The sequence below is a fragment of the Poecilia mexicana genome, unplaced genomic scaffold (assembly GCF_051168715.1).
Source record: "Poecilia mexicana isolate PSO_F unplaced genomic scaffold, ASM5116871v1 scaffold_20, whole genome shotgun sequence".
In the NCBI taxonomy this organism is placed as follows: Eukaryota; Metazoa; Chordata; class Actinopteri; order Cyprinodontiformes; family Poeciliidae; genus Poecilia; species Poecilia mexicana.
The window spans coordinates 5,244,574-5,269,026 of record NW_028263389.1 but is presented as its reverse complement, the minus strand read 5'-3'; the positions used below and the strand labels follow the sequence as shown (position 1 = coordinate 5,269,026).

The following is a 24,453-nucleotide window of genomic DNA, read 5'->3' as shown; positions in this document are numbered from 1 at the left end:
GGGAACATGTCAATGAAACTTTTATATCATGGTGTGATATAAACATCAGCTTGCAGGTCTTTGGTCCCTCAGGACTGACTTTCCAACACCACTATGTTAATGGATTTTAAGTAAATGTATCACTTTCTCTGTGTTTTATTTCCACTTGTTGCAACATTTTATTTATCTGGCTAGCTTTTTCAGGAAAGCTTGAGGACGCATTATTTTGCATCTCTGTTATAAAACCAGCATTTTCCCTGCCAGCATGCCTAGGTGGGCCCCATGTGGGGAAAAAGAGGCAGGCCATATGGGTCCTATATGGGTTTGTCCACGGATTCCACGATGGCCCCACATGGGTTTGCCCATGTAGGGCCCATTTAGGGCCCATGTGGGCTGTGGCCCTACATGGGCAAACCCATGTGGGGCCATCGTGGAACCCGCGGACAAACCCATATGGGACCCATATACCAGCCCTCCTATCCCCCACATGGGGCCCACCTAGGCATGCTGGCTGTTCTCATTTCATGATAATTCATCAACTCTTTTTTTTAAATGAAGATTTAAGGAATTTTAGCCAACAAATGTTAGAAATAATGGTTGTTGTTTTATAAGTAAGTGCCTAAAGTAGCAAACCTACAAACTGATGTTAAGAGTTTAGAGTCGCTTTTGTGCTCTCAGGGGGATGCTGCTGAAGCATTTAGTCATTAAATTGTCAAGCTTTTTACTGAAAACACTGAATGTGGAGCAACCATTCGAAATCAACATGTATATGCTTTCACTGTGTAGTTACTTTAAAAACAATTATTCTTTCAAAACTCAGGTTTTATAAGAAATAAAATAAAATGTGACTAACTACAAATAAAGGTGCACATCTTAAAGAAACATGCACTTTACTTTATTTGATGCTTCTCATAGAAACATTCACATTTATTCCTCACCTTCTAACGACACCAAGTGTAATAAATGTGAGCAAACAATCAGAGCTGGACATGTATAAGAAAAGCATTTAGAAGATTTAAACATTCAAAAAGAAAAAAACGGGCTGAAAAACGAGTTTGCAGCAGCCGAAGGATTTTGTAATAATCAGTAAATGTATTTCATTAAAAAAACTGTCAAAACTTGGGAGATTGTGATACTTATAATCAATAAAGTGCAAAAAAAGATGAAAAACTAAGCTTGTTCAAGTGCTTCTTTCACAGGGATATAAAGGCAGTTGAAAAGTTTCTCGCTTGGCATTTGAAGCAGAAAGTACAAAGAGCTATGCTTTCTTCCCAGCCGACGGGCTTCGCATTTTCTGATGTTCCTTCGGAAGATGTCCCCATCCTTTTTCATTAGGGGTGTGCGATAAAATCTTAATTATGGAAGCATGATTAACAATAGTCACACCACTGTTGCAGACTTAGCAGCTGTGTTTCTATATTTAGTGACTTTTCAGACAAAAAAAAAGAAAAAATTGGTGTCTTTCAAAATTGGAATCGGCGGGTCAGATTTTTTTAAAGATCGGCGATTGGCCAGAAAACTGCAATCGGTTCACCTCTATATATTTCAAGTCTGTAAAACCCAGTTCTAAGGCGAGCAGGGCGCGGAACATGCAGCAGGCACATAAATGCTCCACTATACTAACTTTGTTTTATCAAAACGCAACAGAGGAAAAAAAATTGATTCACACGACTTCCTTCTTCCACGCTTGTTTAAGCCAATTAAAACAGTCCGGTCAGTTAAATATGATGTCAGAGCTTTTTTTTGTTTGTTTTTTTAACTATACCAGAGTAGAAGCTGTATGGCAGGTCACTAAAATCAACGGAGCAGTGAAGCGAACACCCGGAGCGCCCGTCCGGTTCGGTTTACTTCCTGTAAGACTTGATGGCTGTGGTTTCAATGTACCGCTGTGCACCAGCAGCTTTCGGGTGCAGAACAATGGTGTCGTCCTCTCTGGACTGCTGCTTGGCAAAGTTCACAAACACCTGGAGAGACAGGTGAAGATGAGATCAGAGCTGACTGGAAAAAAAGCGACTTCATGTTTTAACATTGTAGTTAGTCAGAAACACAAGCACTGGCTCTAAACACTGTACGCATCTCTGTTGAAATTCCACATTTGGGTGATGTAAAAAAGACACACACAAAAAAACAGCATCAAATAATACTAAATCAGTTTAAATTTAATGTGACATGTATCCTTTACAATTGAGTTGGATTAAAATATGCAAAAATGTGGCGGAATTAACCGAAAGAACAAAATACCCACAATGATACACGGTGTTAGTGGCATCATGATGTGGGGTTGCTTTTTATCAAATGCATCTATTTTTGTTTTTCATTGCATATGAATGAAATTATGAAGAAATTCAAATACGAGTTAGCTTCGACCCAAAACATTCAAAGGGGTGAAGGTAAAGAGGAACTTCATTTTTCAAACCAAAAGCTGCTTTTGAATTAAAATTGGCTCCAGCAAATTATCAGTTTAAGAGTGTACACTAGATTGCCATTTTTTATTCTTATATGTTTTTCCCATCACAGATTTGTTTGTTTTCCTAGTTGAATTATGCATAACAGGTGTCATACTAAAGGTCAAAAAAGTTTGAAAATGTTTTTTTCATATGATTTTTACTTTTCAGAGAATACATAGAGGTGTACACTTTGCAGGACCATTGTAAAATATTATACAGAGGTCAAATGTAATAGGAAAGAAAACTCAAACTCTGGATTGTTTCTGTGTGTACATTGACCTGGTCAAGAGTCGTCTGGGACACAGAGTAGTCCTCTATGTTTAGCTTGTCCTTGTTAGCCAGGACCATTTGAAATATCCTGGCCAGCGATGGAGAGGAGATCTTATACTGCAGAGTGTTGTAGTGCTTCTCCCTCTGGATGGAGCCGGGGAAGGTGCTCTCCATGAACGCCTCGGCTGGGTTCAGGTCGGGCAGACAGCCGGGCTTGGCCGCCCTGATCTTCATGGTCACCACGTAGCCGTCACCGAACCTGGATCGCAATAGTAATATTATCAAGTTATGCTTAGCACGGGTCGGTTACTGTTGCTAGAAATGAAACGAGCGTAAAGTGCAACGACTGACTTGTATTTGAGATGTTGAATAGTTCCCAGACATTTGAAGGATCCATTAACCATAATGGCTAAGCGGGTACAAAGCGCTTCACATTCTTCCATGCTGAATGAAATAGCAATTGCATTGTGAGGCAACATCTGTAAGCTCATGCATGTGTAGAGCTCAATCCACAGCAACCCTCGGTTTACCTGTGTGAGGTGAGGACCACTGCTCTTCTGTCCTGAATGACACTCATGATGGAGTTCCAAAGGAAGCGTCTGGAGAGGGGGTCCATGCCTGTGGTGGGCTCATCCTGAGGGACAGGAAGTAAACCACGACAGCCATATTTATAAATGTTCACAGCAGAGTTTTGTCGGTTCTACCTTGAAATGCCGGATGGTTTAATGCTCACCAGCAGCACCAGAGCAGGACAGCCGATCATGGCAATGGCGGTGGAGAGTTTCCTCTTGTTTCCTCCACTGTAGGTCCCAGCGCTTCGACCTGCGTACTCTGATAAACCCAGCTTCTGGATGGCCCATTCAGCCACCTGAAAAAGACAGAAAATATATACTGTGTACAGATGTAAGCTCTGTGGAACATTTCATTCTTTATTTACCCAAGTGAAATGCAATAAATGATGGTCATCATCATGAAAGATGCATCATCTCACCCTGCTGATCTCAGACTCTGGGACCCCTCGGAGGCGGGCGTACAGGTGCAGATGCTCTCTTCCTGTCAGCAGCTCGTCGATGGCACCAAACTGGGGGCAGTAACCCATGTTCTGGTGGACGTCCAGGATGTTGGTCAAAATGCTGAAACAGAGCGTGGCATCAAAAGGCAACTTAGTATTGAAGATCGGATGAGAGAACAGATTACTACAAAGCTACAATCCTAGTGTTCACATCTTATCAAATGTGTGGTTAAAGCTGTGACTTGATAAAAAAAAAAAAAAAAAAAAAAAAAAAAAAACTAGAAACAGACTCAATATGTCACACTACCTACTCTGTGTCACCTATTTTAATGTTGACATTAAATCGTATTGTTTATATCATGAACCTGTAGCCGGAGACAGTAGCCTCTCCTGACGTCACGTCTATGTCTCCAGTCAGCATCTTAAACGTTGTGGTCTTCCCGGCTCCATTTACTCCCAGCAGACCAAAGCACTGCAGATGAAGATGAAAAAAATAAAAACTTATCCGACTGTCTACTGCTGAGAGCAGCTGTTCGGGACGGATTTAAAGAAAGCGGGACACACCTCTCCAGGTGAAACTCCAACACAGATCCGATCCACTGCGGGGATGATTGTTCCTCTGTACGTCTGGTCAGATAACAGCGAAACGAATCCTGACTAGTTTAGTTTTCAATCACTTTATTTCTGTCTAATCCTCACATATTGAAATCTCTCACCTTGGACAGGTCTTTTATGCGTAAAATATCGAATGTATTTTTACTCCTGTGGATTCGCTCCCTTTCCTCAGCCACATCTATATCTTCCTCTAGCATATGAGGCTTTGGGCTATCTGGAATCCTATAATTATAACAAATAAAAAAAAGCTTTCTTAGTAAATCCAAAATCCTGGAAATGACATTACATCTTAGAAAAGTGTTGTGAAGGTTCCCTGTCCTTTACCAGTGATCCAGGAAGAAGCGGTACTGAAACAGGATGTTGAGGATGAAATAAACAAATCCCTCCACGGTCATGCAGGACAGGTTCTTCCCAATGAAGTCCCAGTTAAAGGGATCTGGACTGTAATCCTCACCTGAGGCCGCGGATAAACACAGCATACTTGTAATATCTCTTATTTGTAGCTGTTTCAGAAGGATGTACAAGGCCTTGTATTCATACACATTAAACTTTTTTTTTCCCATTTCGTTGCTCAATATTTACAGTCTTCAGTGTAAGAGCAAGTTAAAGCCACGTCCATGTAAACGGGCTTTATAGTATTTTCCTAATTTTTGCAACTCCTCCAGAGTTTCTATGGCTCTCTTGGCTGCTTCTCTCATCAAAGCTCTTGGTAGGTTTGTAGTTGCGCCACATTCACATGGTGTTTGCATTAAGCAATCATTTTTCAAAGTTTGGTGTAGTGTGTAGAATACATGCTTCACAATTATCCACTACTTTATCTTGATCTATCACTTTAAATCCAAATAAAATACAATCTAGTTCAGAGGTTCCAATGTTGCAAAATAAGAAAAGGTCCAAAAGGTGTGAATGTTTTTGCAAGCCGCAGTACTAAAGTGAATATATAGAATCTGATCTGTGACACATGGAGTGACTGGACATTCGTCGAGCTCAGACATGATACAGAGACACAGAAAAGTAGTGTGATTACCGAAGCGAGCATAGACGTCAGTCACAGCCTGGTTCATGGCCATATCTATGAGACCTCTACCAAGGCAGTAATGGGGAAAGATGAGCAACACTGTCTTTAACATCTGGTTGAATCTGTAAAGAGCCTGAATTGAAAAGAAGAAAGAAAGGAAGTGTAAGTAAGAGGGAAACTTGTTGAATTTAGGTTGATATTCGCCATGGACCTACTGTAGTGCTCTCAAACAGGTCCAGGATGAAGGTGATGGCACTGCTGTTGATCCCGATAAAGAGGTTGATGCAGGACAGAGAGACGTAGGCTGTGCTGGGGACGCTGAAGACGTAGGACATGGGGTACATCATGGGTGTCACTGACCAGCTGGGGAAGAGAGTCAATTCGTCTGAAACGATGAACGATGAACGATACCCGATACCCGTTCACATCCTGTTAGTCATGATTGTCCGAATCAGGTGTGGACCTTAACAACAAATCTGTATTTCCAGACAATTTAAAATTTTCCAACTGTTCATAACAATATTTTATACATTTTGTATCAGTTATTGCCAACACTGGTAACGAAAGGGAAAAAGTCTTGATATAAACTCTCTCTTGTTTGTTGCTATTGCATAATTTCCTAATGTAAACTTTTAGAAAAAATTAACTTTTAGTGTTTATTTAGTAGGTTTTAAAAAAATCCCATATAGAATTGGTTTTAACAAGTGGTTATTGACTTCCCAAACACTTATATATATATATATATATATATATATATATATATATATATATATATATATATATATATATATATATATATATATATATTAGAGGTGTGCCGATCGATCGGTCACCGATCATAATCGGGCCGATTTTCGTGAAAAAGTGCATGATCGGTGATCGGCGATCATTGTCTCTTTTACCGATACCGATCACCTGCTTCTCATTTCGCAGCCTGACTGTGCAGCTGGTCTCCTCTTTCCTTCACTCTGCGCAAACGCGCAGCAACAAATCCTAAGCGATGTGGAACTATAACGCACTGAGTGAATGGGGAAGTTTGCGTGTTGTGGGGAAAATTGAAGCAGGTCAAAATGCATCAACACAACGAATCTAATACGACATAAAAACAATGCCATACTTGACGGAGTTTGGCTACATCGAGGCTCACTGCAGTAAAAAAGACATACGGAGCGATCAGATAGCAGGTAAAGCAGCGCACAGCTACAAACACTCACCCGGATTAGCATGACGGTCAGAAAGCTAAACAAATAACCCGCAAAATTATTTAAGTCTTCGAGCTGCGATGTCAGACGCTGGTTCTGCTCTCGCTGTTGAGCCGCTGCTACGCTACAGGTAGTAATATCTGACAGACGGAGCTTCGCTTCTGCTCCACCTGGTAGTGACTCTCACACCGAACCTCTGATTAAAGCTGCAGCATCTAACTTAAAAAATACATTTTACCTACGTATTAAAACTTTCGCTGTCCTAACATGAGACAGATAATCTCTAAAAAAATAATCGATCTCCTCCCTGATCTGCATAATTACTCCGCTCAGTCAGAAACAGCCAATCAGAGCTAGCAGTAATCAGCTAGCCGCCATGCTAACAGGAAGTTTTCATTCTGTAAATCTGGATTGTTTATTGTAATGGAACCTGTTTTTACCTTTGAATGTTAAGTTTTATACTTGAACTTTTTGGCAATGTTGAGAGGTTTTATTTGGGCTCTTTGCATTATTTAGCCTCTTCAGAGCCGTCATATGTTATCAGTCTGTTAAAGATAGTAGTATCAATAGCAGTACAATTTGCACAATGCCTGTTTTGTTTAGTTTTCTTCTTGGAAAAAGTTATTAAAAACAAGTTTTTGTCTAAATTAAGGTGAATTGATGGTTCCTTTTTCCACATAATGTAACCGGTAGTGTTTATGATAAAAAATAAATAAATAATAATTATGTGATCGGTATCGGTGATCGGTATCGGTGTATCGGCCCTCATGGTTGATCGGTATCGGTATCGGCAGGAAAAAACCTGATCGGCACATCTCTAATATATATATATATATATATATATATATATATATAATTTTTTTAATTTGATTAGATTGTCTCAGACTATTCAATCAATTATCCCTGATATTTTGCTTCCCTATGAGGCAACATTAATCCTCAATGCACTTAGGCATTCTCCAAAAGGAGAAAGACAGGAGAACATGCTGCTTCATGCAGCAGCTATACCAGAGGAGTCAATAAGAGGAGAGTGCAGTAACAGTTTTGATTAAACCTTTTAAACAATAGCAGGGGGGGAGGGAACTTTATCATCAACAAATGATTGAAAGAAAAAATGTGAATAAAGATTATTTGCTTATGTTTTTGGGAAGGAACTACATCATATTAGATTTACAGTGTTACCCAACAATGATTGGCAAACTATTAAAGACACTAAAAGTTATATCAGAAAATTAAATTAATTAAAACGAAATTGAAAAAAATTTGCAGCTCTTGATAAATTAACTTTAAAGATTTTTGTTGTTAATTTTTTTCCCCTTCACTACCGTCCTACTTTCTGAGCCTGATGGCAGAGTAAACTTAAACAGTGTCGTTTGTCACAGCTGCATTTGTTTAAACTGTTTAATTATCACTCTGACTGTAGATAAAGGTATGTTTAGGGGAGTTGGGATGTTCTTGTAGCTATGTTTAGACTGCTGGTATGTTCTCTTGGATTTTCCATTTAGTGGCCAAGATAAATGGGCACCTCTTATACCCAAGGTAAAAGACGCTCATGGATGACCAATAAAAAGTTCCTATACAGCTTGGAAAAATGAATAAAGTCAAAGTATTATCCACTTACTTTTACTAAAAAGGAGTTGTAGGAGCACTGAGAAGTGTTGCACCAGTGAATTTGTGAAATAATTATTTCTTGTAACATTATTTTGTGTGAAATGCAAACAGTAAGAAGGCTGGAATTTTTTTTTTATATTTCTTTATCAGGGGTGCAAATAGTAATTGAGATTTCCTCTTTGGGGCCAGGATTGCTCCTAAATAACCCAGTTGTGGTATAGTTACACTAACTTACTTTTCTGTTTTTGTTCCTCCATTTGAAAAAAAAAAAAAGAAGGACCTTTAAAACAGACAACAGGACTTAGTCCAACTCACCCATACAGCATGAGCAGGGCAATAAGGGGCTGCAGGTTGGCTGGTGAGGTGTAACACCTCTTATCGAAAAACAGGAAAATTTCCACCACCATCGCTGCACTGATGGAGTAATTCACCTGGAGGTAGTCACAGAGAGCCTCGGTTCAAGCTCTAATTACATGGCCTAGATTGTGCCAGCAATCTCAAGAAGGTAACTGGGCCACTGTACCATGTCCCACAGAAAGTTGGCCGTCCAATACACCAGTGGACTAACACCGCTGACAAACTGCAAGTGTTTGGCCTGAGTGACCCTCTCCTGGATGAGGTACAGGATGAAACTAGCTGGGACGAACGACATGGCGAAGATGACGCAGATGGCCACCACTGCGTCCACCGAGGTGGTGAGCCTGGAAAAGGAGAAGTGGGAGAGCTTTCATGAGCTGGGGTGAAAGGAAAACAAGATCATTTGCTGTGTTCTAATCACGATAGGCGAACAATTCAAGAAAATGGATGGAGGAAGAACGGTGAGGACGAAGGACACTCACACGGTGATCTCAGAGAGCTGCTCTTTGGTCAGGTTCAGAGGATGGTTGACGACTGTGATCCCGTATTCGTTCAGATCTGCTCCTTTTGGAAGATTTGCACGAAGGATGGCATTGTTGGCCACATTCATAAAAGACACCATGGCATGCCAGCCCTTATTGTTATACCAGACCTAGGAAAAACTGCAACTGATTACCATAATGTAGCATGTATCGTGTATTTCATATTTGATCCATATCTAGATAAATTACCCGACTGATGAGCTGTAAAGGACTAACCTTGACATTGTTTTCTGTTTCCATGTACCTGAGGAACTTCCCTATTCCTTTAAGTGTTTCTTTGGAGTATTGACCCTGAAAAAAAAGTTACCTTTTTAAAAGCAACAATATGTTAAAAAGGCTTTTAAATGGAAGTTAATCCAAACAATCCCATAAAATAATAGATTAAAGGTTTTAAGTAGTAGCTAACTGTCTTGGTTCCTTTATTCAGTATAAATTCAGATCAGCATATCAAGAAGAACCAAGACCAAAATTGACTTTTATTTTCTTAAAATACTTTAAACGTCAAAATCATCTTGTTTCATTGATGTCATGAATTTCTAATTTATTGTCCTATTTGCATTGGACAGTGACTTACAAAGAAGCTAATATAATAAACGTCAGAAAAACATAAGCAGAGGGCTGCGCACCACAAATTATCTTCCTGCGTGAAACAAGGAGCTACAGCAATATTTGTTCTCAGTACAACACTTAAGATCAGACTCAAACTGAATGTCAAGACTTCTGACTCTCTTACTGTCTTGATTCAGATAAATGCAAATTAGTTGGTCCCAAGAGCTGATCATAAGACTAAAGAAGACCGTCTTAAAAAGAAAAAAAACAAACACTTTATCCGTCACAGCAGTTTGTGCAAATGCTATTTTATGGACCAAGTTTTATTGGTGAAACTATTTAGACATGATAATTTACAGGAGAAATTGAGAACAGATCATGTAAGCCAAATCTAGTCAGGGTGACTAAAAAATAGAAAATTCAGACAGTGTAAAATACATTATCAGTACATATAATTTCTTTATGAAAACTAAAAGCTATTTAGCTATTTTAATTATTTTACCTTTTTGCACCACTTTTGGACAGTTATTCTCACTAAAAAGGGCTTACACTGTCAGTACATTTTCACTCAAAGATTTTTAGGTGCTGCACCACCTCCTTTCTATATTTATTTTTTAAATACCCATCAGTTACTCTTTAAATAACCACCTGAAACAAAAGAGATTGGAGTTATCTACTGCAAGAAACTACTTGTAACCTTTTAACACAATTTTATTTAACTATTCCTTTCAGCCTCACCCCAGTAAGGTTCAGAAGTTGTCCCAGTTGAGCTGCTAAGTCCTGAAGCGTCTTCGGCTGCACTCCTAAAACAGGAAGCTGTCCACCCACTGATATCCCTCCATACCTGGACACCACAGAAAAACCTCTTTATGAAACCTGCATCTAAGCATCTAAACATCTAAGTCAGAGGAGTAACTGCAGTAAACAATCTGACCACAAGAGGGAAATACAACACAAACAGTTACATCTGTCTGTGAATTGTATTTCAAGGTGAAATACATATATTTGGTATACTTACAATATAAATGTGATATTGTAAGTATATTTTCCACTGTGTAATATTGCTGGTATTTACCTCTGCTCATTCACCCAATATTTGCTTTTCAAGCTGCAGAGAGATCAAACAGAGATATTACATTATTTCACACGATTCCAATTAAGTCCTGCAATCCAAGTCTACATATTTTCATTTAAGGGCTTCAAAGCCTCCATACCTGGTCCTGATTAGGGTGGGATACGTTTTCACAAGGTAGTCAGAGATGTTCCTACCAGTAAGGTCAAACAGAACATCTCCAGTTGACTGGATCCTCTAAAAAAAAAAAACAAGAAAAGAAAAGAAAAAAAACGTGATTCTAGATTCTCATCAGATGATTTATCTAAAGTAATGTTTTGCTTTTCTGCACAAAAGTCTGGACATGTTCAGCACCAACCGACCTGTGGAGGCGGGAGGCCTCCAGCTCCTTCAGGACACACAGGGAGCATGGTGAGCTTCTTGGATGTGCTGCATTGGCATTCTGGAGAGGGTCTAAGAGGAGTCCACTTTGGGCTCTCCAGCATTTCTATCAAGGAAGGGTTGACCATCAGCATCTCCCACTCTGTGGTGATGTTATTGCACGGGAAATCTCTAGGATGGGATGAAATCGAGCCGTTCTGTGAGCCAAAGTATTCCAGAAAATAAACACAAAACGCATCCATAGCAATGACATCTACTTACTCCAAAGGTTCATCGGCCATGCAGCGGGTCCCAAAACCAGGCTTGTCAAGCAAAACCTCCCCAAAATATCTCATCTGTGCATCCATGGGACGCTCATTGCTGCAATGGAGAGATTTCAGTCTTCTAACTTCACGTCACTTCGTCTATTTTAGCTGAATTCAAAATGATTTTGCGTCCACCTGAAGAATGTGTACTGTCTCCCATACATCCAAGGAGTGAGCGTCACACTTGGATACTCTCCAAAAGGCGGGACTATGAGAGTAAACATCAGTGCCAAGAAGACAAAGCTGGCTGGAAGGACAATCTACCAGAACCAAAGAAATAATTACACTGAAACAATTGAAATGAAACGAAACAGTTCTGAAATGTGATTTTCAAACATATTCATACCACTATGAAGCACATTGAGTATAATAAATAGTAGCTGACTTAGCATGAAAAATCACAGAAAGGTAACCTGGGCGATGAAGTCTTTGTAGGAGCGTGTGGCATGATGCCACCTCTTGATTAGCAGGGCCAGGACCTGTTTGATGATGAGACAGACGCCTCTGACTTGGTAGGATCCTTTACCTTCGCTGCCCTCTGGGAACTCATTAGGGCCATGGCCATTGGTCTCTGAAAAAGAAAACAGAGACCACATTGGCATACAGTAACTTCCACTAATATATTTAAAGCCGTAGCTACCCAAGCATTGAGTTCTAGATGCAGTAGTCAAAATCTATTGGCCAGCAAGACTAATAGAGTTTACTATTTATAATGCAATCATGCCAGAGGAAGTTGGTGGCTAGCGGTGTGCCATGTTTGGAAGTTGTAGTTTCTGAGTTCTCAGTTGGAAATAAAACCAGACCTGAACTTAGAAATCCTAGTTGAAAAGTCAAGCTTTTCCTGTCAGCCCTGAGTTCATTATCCAATATGGCTGCCATTCATATAAAACACAGTGAAACTTGCAAGTATAATCTATTAGAACTTCATTCGTTTTGTGTCTCATGGAAGAAGTGGAACACATACTGCTGTACAAAAACAATTTATTAGTGAACACATTAAATGGATCATCTTTTTGAGATTTCCCAGATCTCCGACTTCCGAGATAAATCAAATGCAGCATAAGCTCATTATAAATAGCTGGTCTTGTTGGCTACTACGATGTGATGCTCATTGTGCTGTTGTCCTGCAAAACATACCAAAGTATATTTTTCAAATATAAAAATATCCTTTGTTCTGCTGTAGAAAAATTACCCAGATGCTAACAAGTTTAGTTTAATGACACACAAGCTAACAGCTAGCTTAAGGTGGAGCAAACTGTGGGTGTATGGGGTTAAATCCTATACCAATCTTTCAACAATGTAAATGGTGTCATGATGAGGTGTTGTTTTGTAGGAATCTCACATGTAGACAGTCTGGTTTTGTTTTGTACCAACCTCACCCTGGAAATTGCTGCCTTTTTACAATGATAAGCCTCCCAGGCATTGGCAACCTACTATCCGCCTTTGCTCTGTCTTAAAAAATGCTGTGACATTTGTCAGAATGTCACAGCATTACTTTCTCTTTCTTTAAAAACTCAGAGAACATGTTTGTCAGACAACAGCTGCAGTTGTTGAGAGCTGAAAGCCTTTGTCACCTTTCTGTGCCTCCACATCAACAGCCACTCTGTTGAATCCACTGAGACTAGCTCGAGAAATCTGTTGCAATGATTTCCTGTCTGAAGGTTTAAAAGAAATTATACAAAAGACAAGACACACAGGGTAGGAGGTAGATTGATACATGGTTAGAGCTAGAGTTGGATACAAAATCACTTTTTACAACAGTGGGGAGTTTATAAGGGGATTTTGTTAGTCATTTTGCCCCTTCGCCATTTTGTATTTTGTAAGGTTTATGAACTTTTTGTGCACATTTTTTTCTGGCCCTATTACACAAGACATTTTGTAAAGAAAATAGGTCAAATCCTATCTTAAAGATGTTTCTTATGCACTTTCACAACAGATAATCAAAAGTATTTTTCTTTAAGTTAAGTGAAAGGTACTTGTAAGTTAATTGTTGGCAACAAGAACAAAATGGCAGGTTGGAACAAAATGTGGAACAAGGACACAAAATGGAGGAACCACTATTACTATTTTTTGCTTTTGCTTTTGAGATACCTTGACTACATTTCTTGTTGGTTGCATTCCCATTTGCTGTGACTTTCAGAAAAATCTGCAAGAAAGTAGATTCATTTCTTAGACTTAAGATTAATGGTGAACACTTTTTATTAAAAAGATCCACACCTTTTTGGGTTATTTAAACTTTTATGTTCACTGCATTAGGAGGACTATTTAAGACATTGTAATGGACAGGGACCAGGAGATTTTTGATGGGCTTAAAATGTGGCTGTAATTGGAAACTATAATTATTTTTCGATTAGTTCCACTGACCTCCTCCAGCGAGGTGTCGGACACACCAAAGCTGCTGAGGCCGATGTCCACCAGGGTTTCCTCCAGCTCCCTGAAGAGGCTGGCGTACGCCCGGGGCTGGAAGTCCCGATTCGGCAGCAGAAAGGTGAGCTCCTGTCCGATGGCCTCGATGAGCCGAGCCTGTGGAACGTGGTGGTGGACCAACGCTGTGATGCTTTCCATGTTACCTGAAGGTGGGTGGAAGAGGTAAGATGTTCCTTTTTTCACCAGGATGGGTCAAATTAGTTTGAAGGATTTTATGGTCATTGCTATCCCGTCTTTAAAAACCTTAATATGTTACAGTGAACAATTTCCTACTATCCTGTAGTGCGGTTACTGACCACTGAAGACTAATAGAAATTTGAAACATAGTTTTATTCAAATATTCATAGAGACTTATCAATATGCTTGTTAGCAGTGCCAATTTAGTGCTGTCCTGCACTTAGAATGATAGTCAGTGAAGAAGAACATAGAAGAAAATCATTGACATTGCAAGTCAAACGTAAATCTGAATTTTTCTATAACTAAAACAGATGCGTTTTAGGTGTATCGGTTGACAGTGGACTGACTACAATCCAGTTAACTGCAAAAACACAAAATCTTACCAAGTAATTTTGGTTTAGTTTCTAGTGCAAATATCTTAATATAGTTGAAATAAGACAAAACTAACTTACAAGTAACTTTTTGTTTTAGTAAGAAATAAGAGCTTGTTTTAAGTAAGTAAATCCTTAAAATTGATGAAAAAGTTATTGTTCCACTGGCAGATTATTTCACATAAAACAAGACATTTTTCCCATGTTACAAGTTAATGTATCTGCCAATAGAACTGGGACTTTTTCATCAATATTAAGAAATTATTTACTTAAAACAAGCTCCTATTTCTTGCTAAAAAAGTTACTTGTAAATTAGTTTTGGTGTCTTCAAGTATCTTGCTGAAAAGTTACTTTTGAGTTATTTTAGCTTATTTCAAGTTTACTAAGACATTTGCACGACCAAAATTACTTGGTAATATTTTGTGAAAGGACAGTAATCAAGAGATTACACTCCACTGTTTTCGTAACAGGAGAGCAGACTGACCACTGACCATACACATCACAATGAGGTGAATGTCTTACCATCCAGCTGTCTGTCTGGGGTGTGGCTTTCTTCCTGGTTGACTTTAAACTTCGAACATTTGGAGCATTTACACGAGCAGTCCTGTGTGCAGTCGCAGCTAGTCTGGTTGGTCAGATGAAGCGATACCAGGATTAAATGACCACGTTCAGGCAAAAACGAAAAACTGTACTTCTACTATACTGTTTTTTACACATCACTACAGATGTCAGTCAAGCTTGCTCTACATGACGTTAAGCATTTCAGCAGTTCTCACAGACTTTTCAATCTACTGTGTTTCAGACAAATAAACACTTTCATTTTCCCAGTTCCTCACGTTAGGAGGCTCGTGCTTCATCCTGCGAACCAGAGTGAGGTAAAAGCCTGCCCCAAAGCAGTTCTTCAGGAAGATGGGTGAGCCGCAGCAGTAAAGGCGACCCTGAGAGATGATGGCCACGCGGTCACTCAGCAGGTCAGCCTCATCCATGTGGTGGGTGGACATGATCACGGTGCGTCCTGAAAACCACAAATCAAGACGAGTGATGGTGAGAGAAGGAAACATGGAGGGATGTTTGATGTATCACATAATCATGAATACGGGTGATAGTTTCCTGTGGTGTGAATTAGAATAATCTGTGTTACCCAAACGGTATTTGAGCAGTAGGTCCCAAATCGAGCGCCTGGAATACGGGTCAACCCCCGAGGTGGGCTCATCCAGGATCACCACCTTGGCTCCACCAACAAAAGCCAAAGCTACCGACAACTTCCTCTGCATTCCCCCTGGACGTCGAAACAACAGATAAATGTGTGTTTTCTTTGTGTGTGCCAGAGGGCAGGGATTGCACGCGATTCTAAAGAGACCTGAGAGATTCTGGGTCAGTTCGTCTCTCTTGTGAGGAAGGCCCAGATCCTGCAGCATGTTCTCCACCTCTTCCTCAGCCTCAGCTATCGGACGGCCTTTCAGCAGCGCGTAGAAGAGAATGTGCTCTGCCACCGTCATGCTGAGGAACAAGCAGCTGGTACAAATGAGTGCCACCGTTTTTTCCAACTTAAAACCTAAAACTTCAAAAGGTGCTACCACTTGAAGTTTTAGCTTGAAATTTCAAGTTGCAACTTCAATTTTTAATATCTTTCGTCGGGTTTATGTGTGATAGTACTGGACAATTGAGAGTTGAAAATACATGTTGGCTTTAAGAAATTATTTATGAAGGAAAGTGAAACTCTAGTGTCTAGTCTCCGGCATCAATCTAGATGCTCTGTGAAGGTTTGTTAGAAAATGTTAAAGAACAAACAGCATCATGAAGAGGCTCATCAAACAATTCGGGGATAAATTAGTGGAAAATTTTAAAGCAGGGCTAGATTATAAAAAATATTTAATGGTTTTAAACCCCTATGAAGAGCTTTTTAATTCATTATCAAAAAAATGAAATAGCAGGACACGGTGGCAAACCTACCACACCATGGCTGTCCGTCTAAAAGACCCAGGTCTTTTATGAGAACATTATTTAATCAAAGAGTCAAAATGCCTATAGCAACAACTCAGGTAAGAGAATTGGAATACGAGGAAATTGTTAGTTTTGTACTCTACAAATTACTTCCCAAAGAAACCTTGTGTTTAAAGAAAGCTATGAAAGTCCTGTTTGCATTTTGGCACAAGCCACAAAGGTATGTGGGACAGAGTTGAAGAAAGTAGAAGACATTGAACTTTTTGGCTTACATGTAGAAGACTATGTAGGGTATAAAACAGCGTACAACACCATGTACAGTCCCCTCCCCATGGGGAACCGCAGCTGTGCCAAATTCATGGTCAGAAGGATAAAGAAACTGAATTGAGGTAACAGGAAGAGCTAAAAATAGGGCAGTCCTGGTGGAAAACCTGTTAGAGGTTTCAAAGGATTTGAGATGAGGGCAGGTGTCCACGTTCCAGCAAGATAAGAACCTCAGATATATGCCAAAAGTGTTGGACTGTGACAGGAGATCCCAACACAATGCTTCAAGATTTGTGGTTGAGAAAAGCACAAATCTTTAAGGGTTGAATGTGAAATCATTTAAGGGTCAAGAATGTCTTTCTCAGAGCACAGCTTATGCTAGTTAAATACGTGAGAAGTGACATACTGCTGAAAAAGGATGTTGTACTGAGGACACATTCCCAGAGACATGCGAATGCTGTCCATGTCCGTGCGGATGTCCTTGCCGTAGATGGTGGCCGTCCCCGAGGTGGGAGGGAACATTCCAGTCAAGACTGACCTGGGACAAAGAGAAGACATAGACTCTCTCTTACGTTCAGCATTCCGCTTACATGCCAACAGAGAGTCTAAGCGACATACATGGTGGTGGTCTTCCCGGCTCCGTTGTGCCCGAGAAAGGCCGTAATCTGGCTCTCGTAGAAGTTGATGCTGAGTCCGTCGATGGCCGGCGAGGAGCAGCTGCTGAATACCTTGACCAGGTTTTGGATGCAGACCCCCTTCACCAGATCTGCTGGCTCTGCCTCGAAGAACGGCTCCTCTGTGGATACCAAAAACAACTCTGTTTTTCCACCGTCTGGAGCGAGACTTTAAATGTCTCTGAGTTTAAACCGTGTTAGTTTCATGCAGAGAGTGAAACAAATGTGTTTTGTTGCCTAACGGTTGATGAAGTCATGTGCCTGGAATGCAATACGGAGTCAAAAAGTCTACTGATTAACTAAACAGGAGACTGGTAGGTGAGAGGTGTGAGTTTACAAATGTCAACAAGTTCAAACACACACAAGGTCATCAAGGTTCCACACAATGAATCCTGTCTGGGATGGAAAAGCACTCTGTAAGGCAGCTACAGTCATATTCTGGGTTTACCGTCCTTCTGGTTCTTCTCAGGCTCTGTGTGGCTGAGCTTTTCACGCTGATCATGATGTTCACATGAAGGTATGTCCTCCTTCTCCTTAGCTTGTGGTTCCACCTGCTCGGCGGTTTCCGCAGCAGCCTTTTTCTCTCCTTGCTCCTTGTTTGTCAGATTGTCGAAGCTTTTTTTCTCCAGTTCCGTACTGTAATTTCCTTTGGAAAAAGATAAAGTATCCTGGCATAATCACCCATATTATCTTGTGTAAAGTCACTAAAACATATTCCACGCAGGATAAGAATGAAATACCGGAGGCTGGGGCAACACTGTTGAGCCAGTAACATGGGAGCAAGGGGAAGTAAAAGGGGCGACCAATGCCGTACTGTCCTGTGATGACAAGAAGAAAACAAAAAAATAAAACCAGAACCTTAGCACATTTTTATGACGAGAGCACGCCTTTTGGTTCATTTCAACACACTGACCAGGGAAAACGTTGTCCAGGTACCAGGCCAGAGCAGCATAGAGAACCGTATCCAAACCCATCATGCAGATGGACGTGAGGAAGGAGAACTCGTCTCCCTCCAAAGGACTGGTCTGGATGTTGTCCCACTGCAGGCCCATCCCTTGCTCCTCATACCGGGATAGATACTCTGTGCCAAAGCCAAATGCCACTTGGGACAGCAGACTCTGCATGATGAAGCATTGTTTAATCAGAATGGTCAAGTCCTTTCCACCACTACTTGACTAGCATTTTTACTTCTCATGAAGAAGTGGGCTATGGTGTATGTCATATCAGTAGATTCTCCCATTCAGCCTGTCGGTTTAAGGATGTGGTCATGTCTCGGTAAGTTTCGAGTTGGGCCAATGGCATTTTCATTGATGATAACTCCATGCCCTTATAATGCTGCTTGTGGTTGTAAAGTGACAAGATATTTGGAGGTTTAAGTTGGATGAATTCTTTTTCAAGGCATCTATCTGCTTATCGATTAAAAGAGAAATACAACCGTGTTTTGAGGTGGAGGCACCCACCGCCATGATCTTCATGTCTTTGGTGATGCGTTCCTGCCAGGCGAAGCAGAAGATGTGTGGCAAGTAGAGGGCGAAGTAGATGATGCCGCAGCAGGCGGCTGCCAGGTTGGCCTGGTTAAAGAAGATGCTGAACAGGAAGCACTGCATGATGGTGGCAGTGGTGAATGAGAGCAGAAAGAGGAAGAGGATGACAGGGTCGCTGTAGTTCAGAACCCTCCCTCCCTGAAGACAGGAAAGAAACACACACGAGGTTCAGATACTGTAATCGTATCAACATGTGTGTTTTGCTTTGGTCAATCAAAAAGACAACATCATCATCATTCTCTTTCTTTGTAAATAAAATGTGGATATTTTGGTGTAACACTGATCCACATAATGTCCACAAGGGGTCGCATAAGCCCACCGTATTAAAATAAAGAAGGTGCTGTTTCTGCCCGCTTTTAATCATTTACAAGTCCTTTGCTGCAAATCTCGTAGAACTCTGACATAATCTTCGTGATGTCATGGTATCAGTCACTCTGACATTAATGATTTACTGAGAAAGTATGCATTAAGTGAGCTATTAATATCAATTCAGTTGTTCCAGAAAAAAAGAGAGATGACTGACTGTAGAATGGTTTACTACTTGGCGTTTATGATCTGTGAAGTGAGTTTATATCGAAAACAGACAGGGGGATAAATTAGATGATTCAGGTGGAAGACATGCAGGCATGGAAGCACAAATGTGAAGCTCACCATGATGATGGCGGTCAGTAGAGCTGTGCTGGTGCCCATCATGAAAAAGCTGTCAATAAACCAGGTGGACCAGATGACACCATTGGTGACTCCGATCGTTTTCAGGGTCTCCTTCAAACGGAGTTCCTTCTCCAGAACTATGCTCTTAACTACCATAGACACGGAGTAGACCCAGGCCAGAACCATGAAGATGGGGAAACAGCGGTTCAACGTCAGCATGAAGCTGAAGGAAGGAGATGGGAGAGAGGAAAGAAATGATATGGAGGACATACTTATTGACAGACGAAGTGTATCAAACGAAATGTTTCCACTCACAGGTCATCCACGTAGCAGGGGTAGGGGAACTGCTGTAGGTAGACACCGAGAGGCCACTCTTTTCCTGTGTGAGTCCTGATAATCCCATGCTCTATGATGTCCTGGAGGTAGGCAAAGCCACCCCAGATGTAGCGGAAATCATCCATAGGATCAGCTCTGGGGCCCGGGTCCCAGTACCTGAGAAAAGCGAACACACATTTTAAATCCTGTTTTTTTCATACCTACAATCAGCTGGAAGCCAAATCTAACCTGTCTTTGACTTTGTTGGTGCGCTCCACTATGTCGATGTCCATTCGGATCTTGAACTTGACATGAGGTGGAACGCTGGTGGTCCAAGAGAACATGTTTGTAAAGACGAGACCCGCCCAGAACTTGCCTCCCTCCAACAGGTCCAAGGCCCGATGAGTGACAGCGTCTTCATCAGGTAGAGGTATGAATTTATCAAGAATTAAACACTGTCAGAGAGGGAATAAAAGAGAGACAAGCATCCATTAGGACATAGATAAGAGTAAAGCCAGAATGGAGTACAATGGCACCGACTTTCAGTTACAATGCTGAACAGAAGTTAACCACTCAGTTTAGCATGCTAGCATGCTAATATTACAATAGCAATATCAAGTTGTTTAGCAGTTAGCCTCTCAGCTTACCATGTTAGCATGCTAATATTACAATGGTAAGGTGAAGTTGTTCAGCAGTTAGCAGCTCAGTTTAACATGCTAGCATGCTAATATAACAGTAGTAATATCAAGTTGTTTGGCAGTTAGCGTATCAGCTTAGCATGTTAACATACTTGCTTTTAATCCCAGCTAATTGTAATTCAATTGGAATTTAATGGATATGACTACAATTCATTCTGTTCAGTGTGAAACAAGACAGCATTTTATTTACATTACAAAATGTAAAATTATTTTACAGTTTAACTAAAAGACCATTTGTAGTAAACTGCAAATGTTTCAAGGTCATGGTTCTTAATCTCTAGTACCACAGGCAGCACATGGGCTGCTGTTAAAAGTACACAAAGAAAATGTTGGTGTCAAATATTTGAGATGTTAATGCCAGTCACACAAGCATAACCCTGAATAACTCATTTGAAGGGTAAAAATATGATAATTTTGTATTGAAGGGTTCTGTTGTTGTAATGCTATCTTTGCCAGAAAAGAAGTTGTGGACTGGCTGCCATCATACAGCTGCTATTGCTTCAGCAATGTCTCCAGCGTGGCTCAAAAGATGAAAAGCCCACAAATACCAGCGCTAGCCCAAGACTCCACAGACCCCTTACACATTTGCAGAGGCGTTTGTCTCATTCCTGAAAAGCGTGTCCGATGAAACCATTCAACGAAAACTCATGCAAATAAGGACGGCTGTGGTCCAAAAGGAATGCCTCCAAAACAGCTATTTACCACCGAGGCTACCGACAGTCCTCCTCAACCCAAAACACACACACACAAACACCATTTGCTTTGCAAACACAGATATACACCTAAAAAAAAAAAGGGTCTGGATGCATTTGAGCAATTTCAGACTTAACAATATTAATAAACAAGTGACATTTAGGGGAGAATCTCTTTGTTTATGGAAATTTTCCCCAACACGAACAGTGAAGTCTCTTCAGGTGGTGTGATATGCAAACATGCCACCAATGTGAGTGAGCCAACCGTTCAGCTCACGGTTATTGTTGAGGCTTTATAAAGGATAGTCGATGGAGTGACAGCTGTGTCTAATCGGCCTCAGTCGCTCCCACTCTTCCTGTCAAACTCAAGTGCTGTAAGCTTCAACTTGGACAAAAACAAAGTGCACCCACCACCTACCCAGCCTTGTATCCAGGTACACCCCCCTGTCCTCAACCCCTTCAGGGCAATATACTTCTCATTCTGATGAGCCTCTGCAGTAAAAGGGCCAGTTTACTCTTTTGTCTTAAATGCATTCCCCCCTACTAATGTAGATGACCCTTATAAGAAGCGTTACGCAAGGGTTTCTCTTTGTTTTTTAACTTCTACTCAATCAACATGAAACAAAACAGAGTGGCCAGCTGCTTTGTAGCTTTGGCTCATGCCCACCTGGGTGGACTACCACATTTCTGTACAAAGGGAACAAATTGGAGAGCCAAGAATCTCCTAAAAACGTCAAGAGTAGTGCTTAGAGCACAGTGCTTAGCTTCCAGGGCATTAAGCTTGACAAATGCGAGGCTTGATTGGATTATTTTGTGAAAAAGACCTGACCTGGAGCCTGACATTTCCAGAGGAACATAATGGCAGTACTGTCCAAATTCTTACCATCAAAGTCACAAGAGAGAATGGGGAAAATTTTGAATAATTGTCCTGAAACTTTAGGCTTATCTGGAAATTTGGGGCGCTGTTGGAATGTGTTTGTGTCAACACCAGACCAAAACGTCTGATACGGCGAAACATTTAGATTGACAATTTCCAATTAAAATACATCAGAGGTCGTCTTTTAGCACAGCTCAGTGTAACCTCGTGGGAACCACAATGAAGTTAAAGTACTGCTAGACCTGACAAGTTAATTAGAACAAACCCAACAAAGTTTTGATTACTTGAACTTTGCTTAAACAGAAAACAGATTTTAAGGAACTCAAATCAAATTCTGACAAGGAAGACCAAAGAGAAAACTACTGAAAGGCTGAAATACCAGCAAGCCTAATAAAAGAGCCTGTATGCAGACGAGAAGGTAAAGTTTCAAAATCCCACATTGAAGAGACTACTGGCTCAGTGTTTTATTGTTGGCTATCATAAATACAGACGGGCGCGGAACAACAAAGACGCTACTGCAAGGTGTAATCAAGACAACAGGTTAGGAGGGGGATACATAGTCATGCTTGCCATCCAAGCATGAGAATGGGTATCAAGGCCACTTAGGAAGCCCAGACGTGCAGCTAACCTGAGAAATAAGATCATGACTAAGCTGGAAGGGCTTAGGTTCTTCGGCAAGGCTAAGAACAGAAAGTTAAAGGAAGTTGTAGTAGCGTAAATGTAGCCCTTTGCTGTGTACCCACTGCAAAGTGATCCTACACTACAAATTACAGGTCACCTCTCAGTGCCAGCCGTGTTCCTACAGGCAGCCAGGTGGAAGCTAACATCAAGGCAACATGGAGATAAACTATCCAGCTGCCAGAACAATAATTAAAACGTTCATCGCAAAGAAGTTCTGACCAAAGGGGAACTTACACCAACGCACGTCTACCTAATTGGAACGGCATGTTCTCTTGCCTTTCCCATTTTGAAAAGAGAATAGAAGAAATAGACCTTCAGAACATTAAACTACTATTAAGACTGCCAAAAAATGTGAAAATCACCTCTTAGATTTTCTTCTGTAGGTGAAAAATATACTTAAAGAACAGAAGATTATGCTAGTTTGATCATAATTAAGGCATAATTTCACACATTAAACGCAAATTATTAACAGATATAAGCATTGCTAATCACCTGCTGAAAAGGTGACCACGTAAAATGACCAAAGAAGACATCTACAACATATTTCCAGTTTGTTTTTTGTTTGATTTTATTTTTAGGCTGATAAAATCCCAGCCTAACATGTCAAACAAGAAAGTATGTGAGTGTCCTCAGAAATGCTTGCATGGCAGGCCAAAAATGTTAAAAGACAAGAAGGATTTTGCAAGAATGTTAATCCTCTAAATAAGAACAAAAAATCTACTAGCTGTACAAAAGCTCTCTTGTCTTGCAGAGACACTATTACTAATTTCAGATCATGCAGGATGCTTCACTTTTTCTGCCTATATTTTAAGAAATAAAACTATTAAATGTGAGATTAATTGTTTTTTGGGGGGGGGGTGATTTTTTTCTTTAGCAAGCTAATCAAACATCTGAAGAATAAATTGGTGCTCTCTGCGAAGAGGCAGATAATATAAAATGCGCTACTGTGGTTTCTTACTCACATCCCCGTACTGATTGAGCATCCGAACGACCCGGTCAGTGAGGTTGAAGACGTCTCGCCAGTCAAAGTCGGGCATGTCGTAGCGCCGCTCCTCTGGCGGCCCGTTGTGCAGGAAGTTGAGGATGTGTTCAGAGGAGAACGGCGCGTCTTCCAGGCTCCTGTCTATAAAATCCATCACGGAGGGATTGCGGATGGTGTCCTGAAATAAAATAAAGTTTTGAGCTTAATTTGAAAAATGTACAGATCAATTCATGGGTTTACATGCACTGTAGAAAGAGACATGTTTAGATAAATGTATTCTTTTTGCAAAATGCCACAGTAACAAAAAAGAAAGTGTGCGATTATGTTTTTGTTTTTTAAATTCATATGTGGAACCTACTAAAATGATGACCCCGTCGGAGCATTGTGAAGCCACACCACCAAGAATGATTTTCTTTCTTTTTGTAGGTAAATTAACAGCTTTTGATCACAATTTCCAGAGACTGAAAGGCGCAGTTTTATCTGCTCATGCAGTTTCAGTATTAGAGAAGTATAAACATTGTAGAAATATTCAGCCACTATACTTTTCAGGAAGGAGAAATGTTCTGTATCCCAGAATGAACATTAATTAAACCTGTTTAAAAATGTGAAATGTGCATATTAACTCCTAAACAAAGGCAAAATATCTTGTAAGAATGTTGTCTGAAGCTCATGAGAGAGAGAAAGAGAGAGAGAGAGAGAGAGCCCTCCTGAGCAAAACAGCTTCGTTATTTATATGTCCTGAAATGCCACTCAGGAAGGAAGATGTTATGACTTAGAATCAACATAAACAGGCTGA

At 40.5% G+C, this 24,453-nt stretch overlaps 1 protein-coding gene across 1 annotated transcript in view; it reads right to left on the bottom strand.

Moving 5' to 3' along the window:
- Positions 1–852: 852 nt before the first annotated feature.
- Positions 853–24,453, bottom strand: part of abca4a (ATP binding cassette subfamily A member 4a) — a 43,346-nt gene continuing 19,745 nt past the window's right edge. Inside the window, exons 12-51 of the mRNA XM_014981404.2 lie at positions 23,638–23,835; positions 19,977–20,182; positions 19,728–19,904; positions 19,413–19,635; positions 18,678–18,899; positions 18,131–18,335; positions 17,958–18,035; positions 17,666–17,863; positions 17,162–17,339; positions 16,950–17,081; positions 15,696–15,835; positions 15,477–15,614; positions 15,172–15,350; positions 14,858–14,960; positions 13,725–13,930; positions 13,452–13,506; positions 12,935–13,015; positions 11,774–11,931; positions 11,496–11,620; positions 11,317–11,415; positions 11,037–11,226; positions 10,817–10,911; positions 10,678–10,710; positions 10,341–10,446; positions 9,270–9,344; positions 8,994–9,163; positions 8,678–8,855; positions 8,470–8,585; positions 5,557–5,704; positions 5,351–5,474; positions 4,648–4,777; positions 4,425–4,545; positions 4,273–4,335; positions 4,074–4,180; positions 3,688–3,829; positions 3,430–3,564; positions 3,227–3,330; positions 3,048–3,140; positions 2,706–2,955; positions 853–1,943 (exon numbers count right to left, since the gene is read on the bottom strand). Of these exons, the coding sequence (XP_014836890.2) occupies positions 1,824–1,943; positions 2,706–2,955; positions 3,048–3,140; positions 3,227–3,330; positions 3,430–3,564; positions 3,688–3,829; positions 4,074–4,180; positions 4,273–4,335; positions 4,425–4,545; positions 4,648–4,777; positions 5,351–5,474; positions 5,557–5,704; positions 8,470–8,585; positions 8,678–8,855; positions 8,994–9,163; positions 9,270–9,344; positions 10,341–10,446; positions 10,678–10,710; positions 10,817–10,911; positions 11,037–11,226; positions 11,317–11,415; positions 11,496–11,620; positions 11,774–11,931; positions 12,935–13,015; positions 13,452–13,506; positions 13,725–13,930; positions 14,858–14,960; positions 15,172–15,350; positions 15,477–15,614; positions 15,696–15,835; positions 16,950–17,081; positions 17,162–17,339; positions 17,666–17,863; positions 17,958–18,035; positions 18,131–18,335; positions 18,678–18,899; positions 19,413–19,635; positions 19,728–19,904; positions 19,977–20,182; positions 23,638–23,835 (5,601 nt within the window). The 3' untranslated portion in view covers positions 853–1,823. The remainder of the gene's footprint in view (positions 1,944–2,705; positions 2,956–3,047; positions 3,141–3,226; positions 3,331–3,429; positions 3,565–3,687; positions 3,830–4,073; positions 4,181–4,272; positions 4,336–4,424; positions 4,546–4,647; positions 4,778–5,350; positions 5,475–5,556; positions 5,705–8,469; positions 8,586–8,677; positions 8,856–8,993; positions 9,164–9,269; positions 9,345–10,340; positions 10,447–10,677; positions 10,711–10,816; positions 10,912–11,036; positions 11,227–11,316; positions 11,416–11,495; positions 11,621–11,773; positions 11,932–12,934; positions 13,016–13,451; positions 13,507–13,724; positions 13,931–14,857; positions 14,961–15,171; positions 15,351–15,476; positions 15,615–15,695; positions 15,836–16,949; positions 17,082–17,161; positions 17,340–17,665; positions 17,864–17,957; positions 18,036–18,130; positions 18,336–18,677; positions 18,900–19,412; positions 19,636–19,727; positions 19,905–19,976; positions 20,183–23,637; positions 23,836–24,453) is intronic.